This window comes from Dromiciops gliroides, chromosome 6 (assembly GCF_019393635.1).
Source record: "Dromiciops gliroides isolate mDroGli1 chromosome 6, mDroGli1.pri, whole genome shotgun sequence".
NCBI lineage: Eukaryota > Metazoa > Chordata > Mammalia > Microbiotheria > Microbiotheriidae > Dromiciops > Dromiciops gliroides.
The window spans coordinates 199,238,856-199,259,606 of NC_057866.1; the positions used below are offsets into that span (position 1 = coordinate 199,238,856).

General features: G+C 38.6%; 1 protein-coding gene across 2 annotated transcripts in view; it reads right to left on the minus strand.

Annotated features, from left to right (window-relative positions):
* Positions 1–19,552, minus strand: part of VEGFC (vascular endothelial growth factor C) — a 178,892-nt gene extending 159,340 nt beyond the window's left edge. The window contains exons 1-2 of one of the 2 annotated variants that reach the window (XM_043971611.1): positions 19,480–19,552; positions 18,278–18,736 (exon numbers count right to left, since the gene is read on the minus strand). In XM_043971611.1, coding sequence (XP_043827546.1) covers positions 18,278–18,421 — 144 coding nt within the window. In that variant the 5' untranslated portion in view covers positions 18,422–18,736; positions 19,480–19,552. Of the gene's footprint in view, positions 1–18,277; positions 19,164–19,479 lie in introns of those variants that run through there. The other variant, XM_043971610.1, reaches the window with a different exon arrangement.
* Positions 19,553–20,751: the final 1,199 nt, after the last annotated feature.

A 20,751-nucleotide genomic window follows, 5' to 3' on the forward strand; every position in this document is an offset into this window, starting at 1 on the left:
GTGATCCACTGCCAATAACTGTATTCTGTCTTAAATTAGAATTGAATTATTATCTACATTCCTCCCTCTAAATATGTGAATGTGTAACCTTATTTAATGGCTTTTTTTTTCTTCTTCCTTGTTTCAGTATAAAAAATAAAGACATGGAGGAAAAATAAAAGGTCCTTCTTGGATATAAGGCTAGTATTACAAGTGAAAGATACATTCACAAGCAACCATAAAGAAATAAATATTTTTCAGTTTCTATTTATTACATAAGCTCCCTAATTCCCATTTGATACTATTTATATGTATCTCTTCTTTGGTCCTCCTCCAAAATGGCATAGTACCATACACTAAAAACAGGTACATAGAACACAGTATGATTTTACACTCACAATAGACTACCAACTATCTGGCAAAGTAAGAAATGAAATAATTAAACAAAACTTACTGCCTTGAGGAAATAAGGGCATATAAGGGGAAAGAAATACATCATGGAAATAGAAAGAACCAGTTACATTATTCTAAAGCAGCTGAAAATAGAATGACTAGAACACACTTACAATCCTTCTAGACACTGAAACGATGGGAAATGTTGCTATAATTAATTGAATATCTTTACATCATTTAGCTCATCTAGATAATTTTTTTTTATTTAAGCCTGCTAAAAGTTTGGCTAAAATGAGTATTGTAATATGAAGTTCTGTGATTATCAAGCATATTCCATCTTGAATCAATAGAAACAGTAAGTATTCCCCACTCCAACCAATGATTCTTCTTTGTGTGATGCAGTACTGCCAGCTGGACTTAATGCAAACCATTAAGATGTCATAAATATATAGAATTTACATATAATAATCACTTGACCTCTAAATTAGCAGTACCAGAAATATCCAGCTCTAGATGTACCAGGAAAGTTAGACTAACCAGCCTAAGCACTATGGGGTTATTTCATCTAATTCTGTTCACTCAATAAGGGACCAGTGAAGAAAGCTTCCAGAAACTGTTAAAGCTCCCTAAAGCATAGAATTTACATCTGACACCATCACACTTTATGAAACTAAGGAGTCCTTAAGAGATAAGCTGGGAAATTACAGGAGACTCGTGTGTGCCCTATTGACTCTGCTAATTCATTAAGTGATAAAAATGCTCGGAAGAAAATAGAAAAAGTACAAAAGGCACACAAACCAATAGAGTGGTTTTGCTGTTACCTCATTAAATCATGTGTATGTATATATGTATGAATATAATTTATTTAAAGTAGCACCTAGCAAAAGTTTATAGTTTCTTATAAAATTCTTATATGTTTTATATATTGAAAATGTGTTCATTGATAATTTCTCAGTTCACAATAAGAAAGTATCTTTTTTTAAAGGGAGATGAAAGCCAATTTTGCTAGAGTAACAAGTAAATCTACTCAACATATCACTGTAAGAATAAAAGCTACAAAATTTCTCCCTATAAACTTGCATGGCAAAATAACCTGAATACCCCAGAGGTCCAGACTGAGGAAACCTAGTTAAGACCAAGGGCAGCTAGGTGGCCTAATGGATGGAGTGCTGGCCCTGGAGTCAAGAAGATTCAGCTTCCTAAATTCAAATCTGGACTCAGACATTTACTAGCTGTGTGACTTGCCCAAGCAAGTCACTTGATGCTTGTTTGTCTCAGTTTCCTCTTCTATAAAATGAGAATGAAACGGCAAACCATTACCAAGAAAACTTTAAATGGGGTTATATAAAGTTGTACATGAATGAAAATGACTAAACAATAAGCCAAGCCCCAAAGTACCACATTTGATTTCTTATATATCAGTCACTAGGTGGAAAATATATTGAGTTCACAAAAGAAAGACTTCAGGAATTGATGACTACCAAAAAAGAAGTATGCAAATTTATACATTAATTAACCCTAGAGTTAGGAAGACCTGACTTCAGACACTACTAGCTGGGTGATCCTGGGCAAGTCACTTACCTTCTTTTTGCCTTTGTTTCCTCTACTGTAAAATAATAATAATAATAATAATAATAATAATAATAATAATAATAATAATAACACCTACCTCACAGGGCTATTGTGAGGATCAGACAATAAAATATTTGTAAAGGTGCTTAGCACAGTGCCTGTACATAATAGATATAGATACCATATAAATGCTTACTCCCTTCCCTTCCCCACTTTTATGGAACAGAAATAAAATGTTCTAAATGAACATTTTTCTCTAGAATTCAATATCGTTTCAAAAACAATTGATATTTTAGTGACAGATTCTATATATTAAGATAATATAAATCAAAGCTTAATTGCATTTACTTGAACAATTCAATGTATTAAAACTAACTGCAAGATTCTATCTTTTGTAGTTCCAAAGGACTCATGATGGAAAATGGTCTCCAAATCCAGAAAAAAAGAACTAAGGAATCTAGATGCAGATTGAACCACACTATTTATACTTTTTTTGTTTTTCTTTTTTAAGGTTTTTCCCTTTTGTTCAGATTCTTCTTTCACAGCATGACTAATGTACAAATATATTTAACATGATTGTACATATATAACCTATGTCAGATTGCTACCTGTCTTGGGGGGGGGGGAGGGAGGGAGAAAAATTTGGAACTAGAAATATTATAAAAACAAATATTGAAAACTATCTCTACATGTAACTAGAAAATATTAAAATAATTTTATGATTTAAAAAAAAAGATTCTATCTTTTGTTGGATTTTTCTCTTCTTTCCAGATTCATACAGAAGTCATCCCCCAATATTCTGTCCTTGACTCTGTTCCATTATTCTATACTACTTTTACTTCTTTCTCTCTCTCCTCTTCCCCCCCCAATTTTATTTAAATCAAATTGTTTTGAAGGTGATCTCTATTTAGATAATTACAAAATCTGTGTCTCTCTTCTAAACACCAGACTCATATCTCCAATGATACCGCATCTGGCATACAGCAGTAGAGAAAGTGCTATACTGGAGTTAGAAAGGTCTGGGTTTGGGGCAGCTAGGTGGTGTAGTGGATAAAGCATCAGCCTTGGAGTCAGGAGTACCTGAGTTCAAATCTGGCCTCAGACACTTAACACTTACTAGCTGTGTGACTCTGGGCAAGTCACTTAACCCCAATCGCCTCACTAAAAAAAAAAAAAAAAAAGGTCTGGGTTCAAATACTACTTAACCCTACTCAGCCCCACTTTCTTTCTTGTGTAAAATGGGAATACAAAATAGAAATAGTCATTGCCTCATGAGGTGGGTTAGAGGTTTGAGCTTTCCTTCTGACTTCATGTTTTCTCTCTGTAGCAACATTATTTACCTTGTTATTCCTGTCGTAACTAAAGAATTTTTGACTCTTTTCTCTCCCCAACCCCTCATAGCAAATGGATTACCAAGTCCTTTCAATTCTACCTTCTCAAACACCTTCCTCTGCCAACCGATTTTAAATTCTAACTCCTGCCTCCCAAATACAGCCCCTCATTACCACCTCCCCAGAATACTGCATTAGCCTATTAAAGGTCTTCCTAAAATAAGTATCTCCCTCTCCAACCCACCCCACTACCATTTTGGACTGCTATTATTACTTCAGAGTAAGGACAGATTAATTTTGATAAGAGGCAGTAAAGCAAGAACAAGCTAGCTGGCATAGTAGGTACAATGCTGCATCAATAGTTAGGAAGAACAGTTCAAATCTGAACTCAGATGAGGGTGATAAGTAGACAACTTTGAACTGAGTAAATATAAATAAAACTTAATGGAAGAAGGACAGTAGCATCACAAAAGCAACCCTGGGACTACAATACTCCTAAATTTCAGTGTGTTTCTGTTGCTAAAAGTCTTCTGCCTTTCCAACCTCTGTAACATATCAAACACTTAATTTCTCCACCTCACCTCTTTTCCACTGTCCTTCCCCACAGAAGAATTCCTAGTTTTTCACATCTCTGTAGCTCAATCAACTTTAAAACACTACATACATGCATGTTACGCTTGTGCAAGTCCTGTACATATGACCATGATCATGCATGCATGAAGATGGACAGATGGTATATTATTTTATTTATTTTTTTTTGCAGGGCAATGGGGGTTTAGTGACTTACTCAGGGTCACACAGCTAGCAAGCATCAAGTTTCTGAGGTCAAATTTGAACTCAGGTCCTCCTGAATCCAAGGCCAGTGCTTTATCCACTGCGCCACCTAGCTGCTCCAGTGGTGTACTATTAAATGATTTTTTGGAGCAAAATGTACCCAAAAGCCCTTGTAGTCATCATAGATGTCTCTGCCAGTAGCTATGCTCTGTACTCTTTAACTACAAACTCCATGTGCCAGTAAATTTTAATTCTTGGGCAAGAATTCAGCATCGTTTAGCAATAAGTCATTATAATTGTTGCCAAATTAAATTCATAAGATGGTGTTAATTCCAGCACAGAAAATAATATCATTACCATCATCACTTTTCAAAGCAAGGCACAATCCTGCCTGTGAAAATGCAAATGAAGCCAGATTGCAAAAGGAAAAGACCTGAAAGCTGTTTAACTTGGATTATTATCATTTTACATTCTGGTTTGTGTTTGAGTATGAGACATTCTACAGTTAAATTGTTAGGATGCTTTCTGTAGACATAAGCATATAAAAGTTTGAACTTTAAGAGTAAATCTAGTTTTGCTCATGCTTCATTTAATTTGTATTTCAAACAGAAAATGCAACACTTTTAATTTAGGAAATTTTCCAGCATGGTATTATTTAGTCATTCTAAGAGTTCTAGTTTTCTCATCTATTAAATGAAAGGATCAGGCTCAGATGGGCTCTAAAATTAAGGTGAAGGGCGTTGAGTCCATGTTATATGAGAACTGGCTGTCCATTGAATTGGGAGGGTGATTTAAAAAGGAAAGTGACGGGTGATCACCACACATGTACTAGGACTTGTCTGATATATGATAGTCAGGGGAAAGTGCAGGAGGGGCTTATGCATTTATCCAGAAACTGATAGAATATATTGAAGGTATATTATAAACAAATTTAAGGTTTGATGCTATGGACAGTGTATCTGAATAATACCTGTTTCCTATATGTAACTCATAGGTGATGCTATGAGTTAAGTACTTACATGAGGCCTCTGTGCTAGGATAACAGCATACAACTTTAATATAGCTGTCATGTACTGTATAACCACCACACATGCTCAATAGGACCCCAAGGGACTGACATTTTTGTCATTTTGGTTTGTTTTTACAGAGGGGCTTAAGAAGAGGTTCAAATAGGACTGCCTTTTCTGCCATGATGGTGTCCTGACTGTGATCACTCATGGAAGAAATTACTAGGACTACATTTTCTATGAGACTATATGCCAATAGCACAGAAAGTAATGGGAGCAAAGTGACATGGGAAGAAGGTAGGATAGGATTTTAAGGGAGGGTTCTGTTCTGTTGAGGACCATGTCAAGAGGTCAGAGGGGCAACTAAGACTACCAATGGGGGTGTCTAGGAATGCAGGAATCCTGGAGTGCCCCTGAGGGCTCACAAAGCAAGTAGACAGGACAAATAAGCTGTAGATGAACTGCAGAGGCCAGCTGATTATACCAGCAGAGGTGTAGGCGCTCTGTGGTCAAAAGGAACCTTCCTACAGGAGTTGTGAATTTCGAGGAACTTTTTCCCCCAAACTACCCAAGGATGAAGGAGGAGGATGACATTGTGTTTGCTCAGGAATGTATGTAATCAGAAGATCACAGGGTTTGAGCTGGAAGAGTTGTTAGTGGCCCTTTAGTCTAATATTATTAGCCCATTATTTCACCATATGTTTCAGTCCCAGTTAAATATTTTACTATTTCAACTCTGTTCACTGCTTGTGTTTATAAGTATGGGGATCAAATGAATATCTAGAAGCAAATTCACTTTGTAGTTTTCTAGTTTCAAAATGGGGGTGGAAGAACAAAATGATTCAAATAAGATGAATTACTATTAAAATTCCCCGTGGTTTGAAACTAGGCCCAACAGAGCTGAGAGTAGATAGTAGTGACATAAAATAACAGAAAATATTTTTTCCTTAATGATTTCTTTTGTTCTTGATATTTTTATTGTGAGAATTTTTCAGGAAGTTAATATAACTTTGAGACTACATGGTACTCATCTTTCCTGTTGATATAAAGAATTGCCGTTTTCACCATAGAACATCTATTTTCATATATTCCTGCTTTCCTTTGTGTTCGTAGCTAATAAACTGTCTGATGGGGCAACTAGGTGGCACAGTGGATAGAGCACCAGCCCCGGAGTCAGGAGGACCCGAGTTCAAATTCTGCCTCAGACACTTAACACTTACTAGCTGTGTGACCCTGGGCGAAGTCGCTTAACCCCAATTGCCTCACTAAAAAATAAATAAACAAACAAATAGGTAGACAAATTAATTAATTAATTGATTGATTGATTGATTGATGAATAGATAAATAAACTGATCATTTTTAATCAAACCAAAACCTTATGGCAAGACATCTGCCTAATATATGCATCATTGTGTGTATGTGTGACCAGTATTTGTCCTTATTATGTTTAGAGCATGAGTCATAACGGCTAAGGCTCTTATCAATATATCTTAAACATATATCTAGAAACAACAATGAAAGGTCAATATAATAAATCAGAGGACAATAATAATTATTTTTTCTCCCTATAGTGACTTACATAGTTATATACACACACACACACAGAGTAGGAAATAAATTATTTGTCAAGAGAATGATCAGATTTTTCAGCCTTAATATGGAGTTGACTCCACATGAAAAATGTTTATGGGGGAAATTGATTAAATGGATTTTAAGCTAATGGGGAAGAATCAAAGAAAATGATTTCTGCATTATAATGCTTGATATGATACATGTTTATTTGAAAGGTTATACCAAAAAGGACTTGCTTCTAATCTGGTGAAAGTGCATAAAAAGTTGTACCACTGTGGCCAATATTAGTGAACATTGTTATCAGTAACTTAGATGGATAATTAAAGGCTTAATTGATTTGTCAATATCTCAGATGTAAAACTAATACTTGAGCACAAGAAAAACAGTTTTGGAAGCTGTATTAACCCATTTTGTGCCACTAGTGTACCACTAAGGAACTGGAAAAATCATTCACTAAAATAATCACCCACAGGTGGTTTTCAAGCAACCACTTGTGGAAAATCTTATAATGAATGCTTTGAAGAGCAAACTAATTAGAAATAGTCTCTGGTCTCCAGCAGATGGCTATATAAAAATATAGTCCTGGTGGATTCTATCTATGAGAATACTATATACTGAAATAGTATGCATTATCCAAGAACATGTGCAAGAAAGAATAAATGATAGAAAAAAATCATTAAAGTATCTAGAAGTTTTGGATAAATCAAACTTTTAAAGAAAACTATTAATATCTTAGTACCTGAAGAAATTCTATACTGATTTGTCATTATAGTCAATAAGCACCCTTTAATGTGTCCTGTATGTTAAACTAGATTTTCAGAAACTGCTTTTGTTTAAGTAGATCCCACATAGAAAGCATAGCTACCAGGGGTGATTCAATTAGGAAAAATTACAATAACAAATGCCTGGAAGAGAGAGAAGAAATCCAACCTCTGCTGGCTAAACCTACACCTCAAAGACAATTACTTGTGAAAGGTCATAGGGAATATTTCCAGCACTCCTATAGTGAAGTTACACAAAGAAATTAAGGCAGCCATCAAAAGTGACTAATTAGTTCTAGGAATTCTTATTGGGCATCACCCTAAGCCTCTGGATCTTACTGTACCAATAATAAATTAAATCTATCTCATAATCTCTCTTTAGTTAGAAAGTGCACTTAAGAAAGTCCAAGTTTATTTCAAGTAATTGACTTGGTGGGAAAATAGACTGTAGATAAATGATACAAGTTTGTTCTTCAATGTATTAGGCTGCTTTTCTCTGTTTTATTGATCTATTCCTCAGTGAAAGAAGTAATTTCCAGAAGAGTAACAGTAATGACTCATATTTAAAGTGAAAGTCCAGGCGCAGCTAGGTGGCACAGTGGATAAAACACCAGGTCTAGATTCAGGAGTACCTGAGTTCAAATCAGGTCTCTGACACTTGACACTTATTAGCTGTGTGACCTTGGGCAAGTCACTTAACCCTTATTGTCCTCCCCCCCCCCCAAAAATGTGAAAGTCCACTAAATCCTTGAGACCTTTCTCAGATGAATACTCTATAGCTTCCCAATTTTGTATCTCTAAATTCATTTTTTGTTTGTTTTGCTTTTTGTTTGTTTGGGTTTTGTTTTTGAGGGGCAATGAGAATTAAGTGACTTGCCCCGGGGTCACATAGCTAGTAAGTATTAAGTGTCTGAGATCAGATTTGAACTCAGGTCCTCCCAAATCCAGTGCTGGTACTTTATCCACTTCTCCACCTAGCTGCCCCCTCTCAATTTGTTTTTGAAGCCAAACATGGCTTTACATTTATTCCTATGAAATAAGTGTCTTTCACTGAATAGTAAGACAAATTATAATTGTTGTTCAGTTGTTTCAGTCCTGTTGAACTCTTGGTGAACCCATTTGGAGTTTTCTTAGCAGCAGTATTGTAGTAGTTTGCCATTTCCTTCTCCAGCTCATTTTACTGATGAGGAAACTGAGACAAACAGGGTTAAGTGACTCGACCATGGTCACACAGCTAAGACTGAAGCTGGATTTGAACTCAGGTCTTCCTGACTCCAGATCTGGTGCTCTATCCACTACCCCACCAAGCTGTTTATGTCAAATAGAGGATTACAAAATACAGTCACTTCCACTTTTGAATTGTAAGAAAACTTAAAGCTCCCCTAGTCCAATTTCTTTATTTTACAGTTGAGAAAAGTGACTCCTATTTCACTTAGGACAAGGATGCAAATAGTACCATATACAAATAGTCCCTTAAACATCAAGTGATTAAGATGAAATGTGAAGGGCATCTAGGGGACGCAGTGGATAAAGCACTAGCCCTGGATTCAGGAGGACCTGAGTTCAAATCCGACCTCAGACACTTGACACTTACTAGATGCGTGACCCTGGGTAAGTCACTTACATTGCCCCACCAAAAAAAGAAGAAGATGATGATGAAATGTGCCATAAGTCATAAGACTTAGGTTCAAATCCTGGCTCTTTATTTTCCATTTGTGTGACTTTAGGGAGGTCATTTAATTTGCATGGGCCTTATTTTCTCTAACTGAAAAATAGGAGGTTAGATAGATCATCTCCAGGTCACTTTCACCTCTAAATGTTATAAAAATAAGCATTTCAAGGTCAAACAGTACAAAATTAAAGAGCATGGATGAACATTAACCCAACTGAAATTTACAGTATGCTTTTGTTAAGAAACATGCCCTCCAAATCAAGACATCCTTTCTTCTGTTCTGTATTATTTTGGAAACATGTCATGTAAGAGAAGATGTGAATAACAGACAACATACAACGAAATGCCATTCCAGCACATGCATGTACTCAGGAAGTAGAACACAAAGGGAAGGGTGGCAATAGCCCAGCTCTCCACTGTTAGTTGTCTCTAGCCCAAATCACCTATAGCTAATTACCTTTAGAGGCTATAAGACTAGGCATCTTGGTTAGCATGGATATGTGTGAAATGTTAGGTAAGAAAAAGCAAATGAGCATTCTCTCTCTCTCTCTCTCTCTCTCTCTCTCTCTCTCTCTCTCTCTCTCTCTCTCTCTCTCTCACACACACACACACACACACACACACACACACACACACTCAACATTTCTGAATTCTTAAACCTCCTCGCCAGGCAGCTAAGAGTGGGCAGATGGCAATGATGATCTGTGGGAATCTGTAGAATGCCAGACAAAGGTTATTGATGCTGCAACACGTGGATGGCATAGAAATGGCACTTAGTAGATAAAAACTCCTACACTTTTTGGAAGTTATTAACAAGACGTGGAATATTAGGTTGCAAGGGCTTCAGAAAAGTTTATAGCCAAGGAAACAGAAGTGCAATGACTTGACTTCACATTGCACAGTGACCCAAGTTTATCTTTAAATTTTAATATCTTAAGTAACGGGATGTACTTACTCTATTTTGGTTACAGATTGTGGTAGTATTTTTTTTAATGTCTCAACATTTACTAAATATCATACTTAGTGTTGCACACAGTTTAAGTCCTGTTGATATAATTCCATTCTTTCCTTTTAAAGAAGAACAGATTATTTGATGGTTTTGGTTGAATTGAATTTGCAATGCTCACCTTGGTGATCTTATTCTTTAAACCTATTTCCAATCTGACAAATATACCAACTCATCAGCTTCTGCTATAACCCAGTTCCAGATTTTTTAATCATCAAGGGGACCAACATCACTCCAGTCACCTGGACTTGAAATCATCTATTACTTCTCCTTTTCCAACATACAACCAGTCATCTACTTGTGTCAGTAGAGTCTTCCTTCATCATCTCTCTCACAAGTCATTCCATTCATTCCAAGTCATTGCCCCAACTTCTTTTCACTCTAAACCTGGATTATTACACTAATCTTCTAACTTGCCTTCTAAACAATGGTCTCTCTCACCTTTCTCTCACCCTCCACTGATCCATCCTGGATATTGCAGCCAGATTAAGGTTCTTAAAAGATTACTCTATCCACCTGCTTAGGAATGTCAAAGAACATCTTGTAAGGAGCGGTGCTTGGGTTGATCCAGAACATAGTATGTAATAGACATGAAAGATGACATGATCACAATATGGAAAATGCCCTCCAGTTTTTGTAATCAGCCTGGTAAGAGGTTTTGGAACCAGACTGTGAATGGATTTGAATAACAAAAAGAAGAGATTGTATTTGATCTTAGCAGCAATGGAGAAACACTGCAGGTCCTTGAACAGAGTGTGGCATGGTCCACACTGAGCTTCAGGAATATCAGTGTGAGAAACATGTGGAAGATGGACTAGAGAAAGAGAGATTGGATGCAGGGAAATAAATTCAGATGTTATTAGAAGCATTTAAGGAAAAAGGGATGAAGATTGAACTAGGGTAAATTAGGAAAAAAAGTAAAGAAGGGAACAGGGCAGCTAAGTGGTGTACTGGATAGAGTGCAAGGCAGAGTCAAAGAAACTCATCTTCCTTCAGTACAAATCTGGCTTCAGACACTTACTATCTGTGTGACCCTGCTCAAGTTCCTTAACCCTGTTTGCCTCAGTTTCCTCATATATAAAATGATCTGGAGAAGGAAATGGCAAATGACTCCAGTATCTTTGCCACAAAAATCCCAAATGGGGTCACAAAGATTCAGACATGACTAAAAATAACTGAACAACAAAAAGAAGGGGATTGTTGTGAAAGATGTTGAGGTGGTATGATTAGAAAAAAAAAAAAGACTTGGCAACTTATTACCTGGGGGCAGTAAGTAAGAATGAAGAGTAGAGGATATATATATGTAGTTTACATTTTAATAGGTTGCAAGATTCGAAAGGACAAAATGGTAAAGTAGATAGAGAAGAGGCCTTGTATCCAGGACCACCAAGGGTCAAGTCGTACTTAGGACACATCCTGTATGAAAAGTCACTTAACCTCCCAATGCTCTAGACCAAAAATATCAAAAGTGTCTCCAGCACATTATGGGCTCATAATGTTCCCGAGTGCAATGAGAATCAAATTAAAATGTAATTGGGAAATATAGAAGAAAATAAACAAAATTATAATAAAATATAGTTATTATTACATTCTGAAACAAAGTTAATAGGTGGCTTGAAGAGATCCTTTTGTACAGATCAGAGGCTTTCATTTCTATTTGAGTTTGACACCACTGCTCTAGGCAACTTTTTATAAGCCACAGATGAGGTACTAACCTGCATAAATAGAGGGAGTTTCCTAATCAGGAGTTCCTTGATCTAATAGAATTTCAGATTGGGTCCCTATCCCAATTGCATTGCTATCATCGATATTTTGTACAGTGTTTGGAACAGAGTAGGTGCTTAATAAATGCATGATCTTTTTTTTTTTTTTTTTGCGGGGCAATGGGGGTTAAGTGACTTGCCCAGGGTCACACAGCTAGTAAGTGTCAAGTGTCTGAGGCTGGATTTGAACTCAGATCCTCCTGAGTCCAAGGCCGGTGCTTTACCACTGCGCCACCGAGTTGCCCCAATAAATGCATGATATTGATGCCCAAGTGGCAAAGCTAGATGCCTGCCCTTGACAGAAATCAGTTAGTTAAGAAAAATAGTGGTTTTAGTTGAGAAAGTGGAAGCCTGCTTTGGGAAATGTGTCTCCAACACAGAGGTAGAGATTTCTATCAAGCAGTTGATATTATGGAGAGATAAGGCTGGATTTAGGGTGTAGGGAGTCCTCTGTGGAGAAAAAAAGATTGAATTTGGCGATCTGATTAGAATATCAAGAGTATAGAGACAAAAGAGAAGAGCCCAGAACAGAATAAACTCCAAACTCCAGGTCTTCATATTCAGCCTCCAACCCCTCTCTCCACATTGATCTTCCTCACCTCCCTCACACAACTAAATTTGGCTCTAGCCAAATTGTTTTACTCATTATCTCCACCACAAGGGTGCCATGCAAATGACCAGCTCCACCCTCAGCTTACTGTCTACCCTTTATCTGGAATGCATTTGAGTACTCTCTCTACTTATTTAACAAAGTCCTGCTTGAGTTCTATCTTTTCTATGGAGCTTTCCTTAGTGGCCACAGCCAGCAGGGATCTCTGCTACCTCTATATTTGTGTAGTACTTATTGTTTGTAATATACCTTTAGTACTTACTCTAAGCTATCTCACATACATGTCTGTATTTCCTATGTGGACTTTATTTTAAATTGGATTGTAAACTCCTTGAGGAGTATCTCTGTAGCACATTACCTGGCACATTAAGTAGGCATTTAAACAAATATTTAATTATAAAGGGGTCCTGGACTGGGAGCTGGGAGAGTTGTTTTTTAGTCTTGACTGTCTTTAATGACCTGAGCCCCCTTATTTAAACCACTTAATCTCTATGGGTTGTTTCCTCATCTATAAAATTATATGCTTGGGCTAAATTAGATGATCTCTAAAAGATCCCCTTCTACTTATTGTGAGAATCAGAGTGCCACTACCCTTCTGAGAAAGACATTGTGAGAACCAGGGCAGATCTGCCCTGAGGAGAAAGCATGAGGTGACCTTTGGGAGATTTTGAAGGTCAGATTGGCATCCAGAAGTTATGTCTACAGCCTGTAAGTCATGTCAATCAATAGACCAGCCACTTAGCCTGGAGGTGCGTGTGCGTGTGCGTGTGCGTGTGTGTGTGTGTGTGTGTGTGTGTGTGTGTGTGTGTGTGTGTGTACTGCCCTCTTCTGGTTTGACAGGGGGTTTCTGGTGGAACTGAGGGGATTCACTAGCTGGGATAGCTAGGTGAAGGCAGCTTTTCCTCTCTCTCTCTTTGCTAACCCCTAATATACTTTAATAAATGCTTAATGCCCAAAGACTGCTGCTAAAGCTTCTAATTTAAGGCGACCACACATTAGATTTTTAGACATCACAGTTAGATTTTTTTAAGCTTCACTTTATAACACTGTGATTCTATGACATTGGTTATCAAAGAACACAGATGAATAATATAGAAAATATTTGATTTTAACTAAAAGATCTGGCTAGTAACTGAGTACCCTCCTAGATAATGTGAGATACATAAAGAGACCTCATGGTACAGTGGTGTTCTAAACTTGGAGTGAGAAAGAGATTAAAATTCTTCCTCAGACACTTTCCAACTTTTTGACCTTGAGATGTCAGTGGTTAGCACAGTACCTGACTCTAATAGGTACTCAATAAATGTTTAGTAATTGATTGATTAAATTCAGTTAACTTCCCTAAGCCTCAGTTTCCTCATTTCGAAACTTGGAATAATAATGGCACCTACTTCACAGTGTCTTTGTGAATATCAAAGAAGATAATATATGTAAACATTAAAACACTATATGAATGTGAGCTATTATCATTTTATACAAAGACTTATAAGACATGGCCCCATTTACATGTAAAGGCATACTTGTAATACAATGTAGAGGAGGGATATAGAAGATAAATACAATAAGAAAAATAGAATATCATGTGTATATGTAAATATATTAAATTTTACCCATAATAGTTTACTTTAGTATAAAATATTATAGTCAAATGCCTTGCAGCTTATTATTTTAAAATCATCATTACTATTACAATTGATGTTCATATATTGTTAGTCAATGTCTATTATATGAAATACATAATTCCTAATTTATCTACAATAGAAAGGAAAGAATTTGTTGTCATTCAGTTGTCTGACTCTTCCTGACCACATTTGGGGTTTTCTTGGCAAAGATATTGGATTGGTTTGCCATTTCCTTCTCCAGCTCATTTTACAGATGAGGAACTGGGGCAAAGAGGGTGAAGTGACTTGCCCAGTGTCACAAAGCTAGCAAGTTTCTGAGTCTGGAGTTAAACTCATGAAGATGAATCTTTCTAACTCCAGGCTCTCTACTACAACACCTAGCTGCCTCTTTTAATCCCTTCTATTTTCATAACAATATCAGAATGTCTCTATTAGCTCAGATCCATGATATATCGAACCTAGAAAGGGGTATACTGTCCAAGTTGTGTCTTCCTTATCATCATCTCCAGATATTAAATCCTAAAATATCCTTATTTCATTAATTGAACTATTACCAGCCTGGTATCCATGAAGTTATTTAAAGCATTCTTTTTATCCAGATTTTTCAGCCCATATTAGCTCTTGGGACACTGTTGCATTATGTAAAGTGGTTATAGTCTTTTGGGTCACCAAGGCATCACTTAGTATCAAAATAATGCATTGGGTAGCATTCACTATTACATTAAATTGACCTCTCTAAAGATAAAAATTTCCTAGCATTAAAGAACCAAGTCCACAAAATCCCAAGTAATCTCATGTTGATAAGAGGATGGATTGGACAATTTGCCACATTTTTCTATTCCTTCAGGTTTGATGAAACTTTTTCACACTTTCTCCTTTTCATCCTCCCTTTTTTTCTTACTGATTGTAAGTTCTTCCATGTGATAGAAAATCATGAACTAGATTCCCCCGGTGCAAAATCCACCTTTGGTCATAAGTTTACCTAGTAAGTAGATACTTTAAGTCTATGAGATCTCTGGGATTCCATTTAACATATTACTGTTCCCGTGTATTACATGGAAATTGTCTGTGAAGCCACTGAGTTATAGATCATTTACTGCAACAGAAATGTACTAATTGGTATCCCTACAGTCTCAGTGGCTTAATGATGTGGGTCCTTAAAGCCCCAATTAATAAGGAAAATAGGTATTTAGAAGAAAAATTCAATGCCACTATTGTAATCTATCAAACTATATGTAAAACTGAGTTGAAATAGGAAAACATAATTTATATGTACAACCAGAAATTTACATTCTTCACCCGATAAAGGAAAGTTCAAGGTATAAGAACTCCATATATAAAAATGATCAACCTTTTATTTAATTCTTCATTCTCTATATTGCTAATATTATTTATTCCTATAGAAATTAAATTTGATTCTTCCTCCTCACCCAGAGACCAATAGCAAAATACTAAAAAAAATCTATACACAGAGTTACACACTGGGGCTAACAAAATCAGTTCTATTGGCTATCTTTCTCTAAAACGTACATGCTGTTTGATACTTGCTTTATCGAATGATTTCTTATTCTGATGTCCCTTTCCACATCCTACTCACCAGTTCTTCAACAAAACCAAAGGAAATTACTTTAAAAACCACGGAATATAAATTATGTTTTACTCACACATCTCCTGTGCTTTGCTTTTCCGGAAAGAGAAAGTGAATTGTGTAAGTGTGTATTTGGTCCAGATCTGCAATTTCATCCTTATAGGGAAGTCCAACTGTAGAGTTGCAAATAAGCAACCCTTCTTTAACTTGAAGTCTTGGAAAGTTATTGGAGATGGGGCAGGGAGCAGGTAAGTGACTTGTTGGGGAGGTACTCAAAAGTTAAGTGACATCACTTAACCTCTTACACACAAAGGGTCACAAAGCTAATATATGTCAGAAGCTGGGTCTTCCTGATTCCGTCATTCCTCTATCCATTATAAAATACTGCTTGACGTGTCTGCTTAATGTACAATAATATTCAAAGCATTGAAAAAGTGTAATTATGTCACAATGCATTTTATAATATTTTAGATCAGTAAATCACTCTTAGCTGTATGTATGTATGTATGTATGACCTATATGTGTGTGTATGTATATAAATAATATAAACATAGATATACCCACACATGCAATAAAGTGATAAACATATGCATCCATATGCATATATACATCCATATGTATACAGTTACATATATAGTTATATATAATTACAATTATAATTAGCATCAGCATTAATAAAGGAAACTTCAAAGTGTATAAAATGCCTTGTTATTAACTGTTATGTAACTCAGCTTTCATTGTCCTAGCTTAAATGTATTTTCTACCGTTCTATTATTTAACTAAAATAATAATTTGGGGTCAATTTATAAATTATTTTAAGATCATAATTTGTTAAAAAGGCAATTCCCTTAACTTATTAAATTGAATAGTAGTTGCATTTTAAAAAATAACTAGGTAATTAATTTGACAATGATTTGTTTTTGTTTAGTTCACTGAAAAAAATACACAAATTATGAAGAAGTTCATTAAAGTACTTTGCAGTTATCCTTCCCATTCATCTGTGAGATTTAAAATTGGATACTAGAGGGGCAGCTAGATGGCTCAGTGGATAGAGCACCGGCCCTGGAGTCAGGAGTACCTGAGTTCAAATCCAGCCTCAGACACTTAACACTTAACTAGCTGTGTGACCCTGGGCAAGTCACTTAACCCCAATTGCCTCACTAAAAAAATAAAATAAAAAAAATTGGATACTAGAGCATTAATCTCCCTTCTTTAACCTTTCCCTTAATGTATTCTGAATTTTTTTTCTTCATGCACATCCCATGTTTTATTGCTTAAAAATTCAAAATTAACTTGATCAGCATTATGTTTTCCTTTGGAAATTATTTCTAAGGCATAATTTTGCCTATAAGTATATAGTATATGTATATAGCAATAACACCCCCCGCTTCTCCATAGGCAACAAGTCTTTTAAATTGTCATCAGTATATCAACTGATGGTAGCTGAGGATAAATAAAAGAGTAAAGTAGATGAGAAAATGCAGTAAACTCAGAGTTTGAGACACACCTTGTCACTGGACTGCCTATCTTTCCATCCTGCCATAAATTGAAATGGAACGCTATAGTATCCGACACATGGCTGTAATCATTCACAAAATTGCCATTGTAGCACATTAGGCATCTTTAATAAAATACAATGTAAGCTATAACATTTAGGTTTAAGTACTGTTACTGCACACCTTCTCACCAATATCAGGTGTAAGCTGCATGTTAAAAACCTTCTGGAGTAACTGTTCTTTTAGAAGATCAAGAAACAGTTTGAATGCAAACAAGATAAATCTCAGGCTGGAAACTAAGGACTCTTTAACTACTTTTCAACATTTTCAGACTTGGGATTTGTTACACCTCCAGCAAACTTGATTAGTTTTCAGCATATCATTAAGACATCTCAGAAGTGCAGCTTTAAAAGTGAAAACAGCCTTGGTTTTGTAAGGACCTGATAAGAATCACCACCTCCAGTTTCATCTGAAATTGAACAAACCTCTTTACTCAAGTGTGTTTGTGCCGTCTTAATCCATCCATCAATCCCTAGTTATTAGCCTCTTCTACTCCTTTTGTATTCCTTCCCCACACCACCACCCCCTCCAAGGCGCCTGAGGGAGCCTCCCCGCATCACAGCGACTCAATGAAATCTTGTAGGTTGACTGGTCATCAATGCCCACGGACAAAACTGCTTTCATGTACCATTGATTTGCCCGGGAAGGCGCACTTCTGCTACCCTGTCTTCGATTGAGCGTTACAACAGCTGGGTCATTGGGCAAAACTCCGGCTTTCTATCTGTTGCATCCATTGGGATCACTTTGGTATCACTAGGCATCTTTTGGGGTACTTAACTGAAGTTGCATAGTTGTGGGACTAATTTGCAAACGTTTCTTAACCCTCTCCTTCCTCACCTCCCCCCACCCCCAACACACACCTTTTAACAGAAGTTTGTTAGTTTCTTTCTTTGGTAAAAATGAGAACAGATCTCCCTTTCCTTAGCCCCAACTTCCCAAAGATTACAAGAGCACACAAACTTTCTCTTTGGACAGGTTCGTTTAGGGAATTCTACGGTGCACGCACCAGAGGACTCCGTCCCTTTTCCTTCCCCCAGCGGCAGCTGGAGAGGAGGTAGGGACAGCACTTACCTTTGCCTCCCCCAGATCCGGTTCTTCCTCGTAATAGCCCTGTCCCGACTCATAAGCCGCAGCTGCGGCGGGCGCCCGAGGTCCCAGGAGCAGAGCTGCAGCGATCAGGGAGCAGACCAGGGAGAATAATCCCAGCAAGTGCATGGTGAACAGGCTCCTTGGGGGGTTGGGGCGGGGTGGGGAAGGGGTGGGGGAGACTAGTGCGTTTACGGGGGGGCAGGGGGTGGGGGCTTGGGTGCCCCTGCAATGGTGAGCGCTCCTGGTTTTCCTTGCCCCCGATATTCAGCCAGTAAAAAGCCTGGGGGACGGACAAGAGGCGGCAGCGGTGGCGGATCCGTTGCGCGGGGGCTCCAAACTTTTTTCAAGTTGCTCTCCAAGTAACTGCTAGGGAAAGTCGGAGCTTGTCAGGTAAAAACCCTCACAGGAAACCGGACATCCGAGTTCTCCTCATTCAGGAGACTGGGAGGTGAAGGGAGAGCGAGAGAGAAAGAGAGAGAGAGAGGAAAAGTCACCCCCCTTCCTTTTGTTTTTCTTGGGGGGGGGGAGTGCATAAACAACACCCCCCCTTTAAAAGTCCTAAACACCACGGATTGTTCCCCCACCCCCCTCCCTTCCCTTAAGTACCCCCCGAGGGGGCGGCTGCAGCAGCTGGAGGATTTGCAGTGGGGGTGTTGGGGCTGTTGGGGGGGCGGGGGGCAGGAGCTGCGGCGAAGGCGGCTGTGGCTCAGTCCCCTGCCTTGGCCAGCTCCGGGGCTCCTGGCAGCGGCACGGACTGCGGCGGCGGCGGCGGGGGCAGCGGCAGCAGCAGCAGCAGCTGCAGGGTCCCGGGTGCTGGGGCGTCCTCAGCGCGTGGAGCTGTGCGGCCGCGGCAGCGGCAGCAGCAGCAGCGGCGGTCGCAGGGGGAGGGCATGACTGATGCGCCCTCTGCCTGCGCTTATGTGAGAGAAAGCGGCTGACGGAGGGAGCGGGTGAGCCCTGTCCTCCCTCCCCTCTCACTTTCCCTCGGAAGCCTCTCGGGCTCGAGCTGCCCTCCCCCCACCCACTCTCTTACCCCTCCCCCTCCCCCTGCAGTCCCCTTGCCTCATCCTGGCTGCAGGAGCAGAAACCTCAGCCCTCTGGGACTGGCCGGTCCCTTGTAGGAAAGGCGGCAATTTTCTTTCCCGAGCTTTAAAGGCTTGTGTGGCGGCGCTGGGTAAAGTTACCGGGAACGGGGAAATGAGTGAACTTGGGAGATGGGAGCCGACCCCTTGCGGGCTTCTGCAAGTCCCGGAACCCCTCCAGATGCTGGCAAGCCTCTTCTTGCCCTGGCTACAGGTTTTTAGCACAGCCTGGGAGTTCTAAGTAAGAGTTCCAAGTGAAAGTCATCACCAGCATGGCGGAGATCCCGCGGCAGACACCCCCTCCCACTTGCCCTTCTCCTTTGTAGGAGTCGGGGCGGGAGCAAGAACAGGGGGGTGTTAGCAGAAAAAAAAAATCAATGGCGAGCGTTGTCAGTTTGGATAAGCGAAATCCTAAACTTTGGGCAGTTGGCAATTGGGGTAGGGATAGTGGTCCGTAGAAAAAGCCTTGTAAGCCGATATCAGGATTTCTGCTTCCTCCTAAGGGCACAACCAACTATGTGGTCAGTATCCCCTGGTAGGGTCCGAGAGGTCGTGTGCACACGACTATGATTTTTGCGTTAGGAAGCAGTATTTAAGATGATACATTTCCAGCCGGGAGAGCCCTCAGTTCATCTTGTCCAATGTCCTGCTTTCGTAGTTGTGGAAACTGAGGCCCACAGAGGATGTGTGTTGTTCAAGGCCACACAGAAAGGGAAAGGATGGTGATTAATTAAATTGAATTAAAGGATTAATTCAAGGTCCCTTGACTCCAAGATAACACTTTCAAAGACACTACACTCTTTCACCACTGAAAAATGTTTAATTCCACTGGGTGGAAGTCACTGGATGAACACCAGATTCTGAATGTTTTATACCTAATAGGCACTTAATAAACGTTCACTGATTGATCATCTCCCACGTTAAAGCTAACCAAACTAATTTTACAGACTGGGGTGGGGGTGGGGGGGAGAATGGATGACAATTACCTTTTCCTCTTAAATCTGCTTTACAACTTTATAGTGTTTAGGTATTGCCCAAGGTAACCAACAATATTGCTCATTTAAATTATTACTGGGACAAAAATGTCCCCTCTTTCCCTGTTCTCTCAGCTCTTCCTATTCCTTTCTTCCTCTTCTGCTCCTTTATATATTTTCCACCTGCCTCCCAGTTCTTCTCTCAATTGCATTGTTTTATTCAAATTATCTTACTTACCCTAGTTTTTATTCTAGGCCAAGCACAATCACAGAAATAAATATAAAAGAAAAATAGAGCTTGTCTTATCCAAAAGATAGTACACTGATAATGCCTTGGAAAACAAACTAGATCCACAGTGAGAGAATCTAGGTTCAAATCCTCTCTTGGGCAAGTCACTTC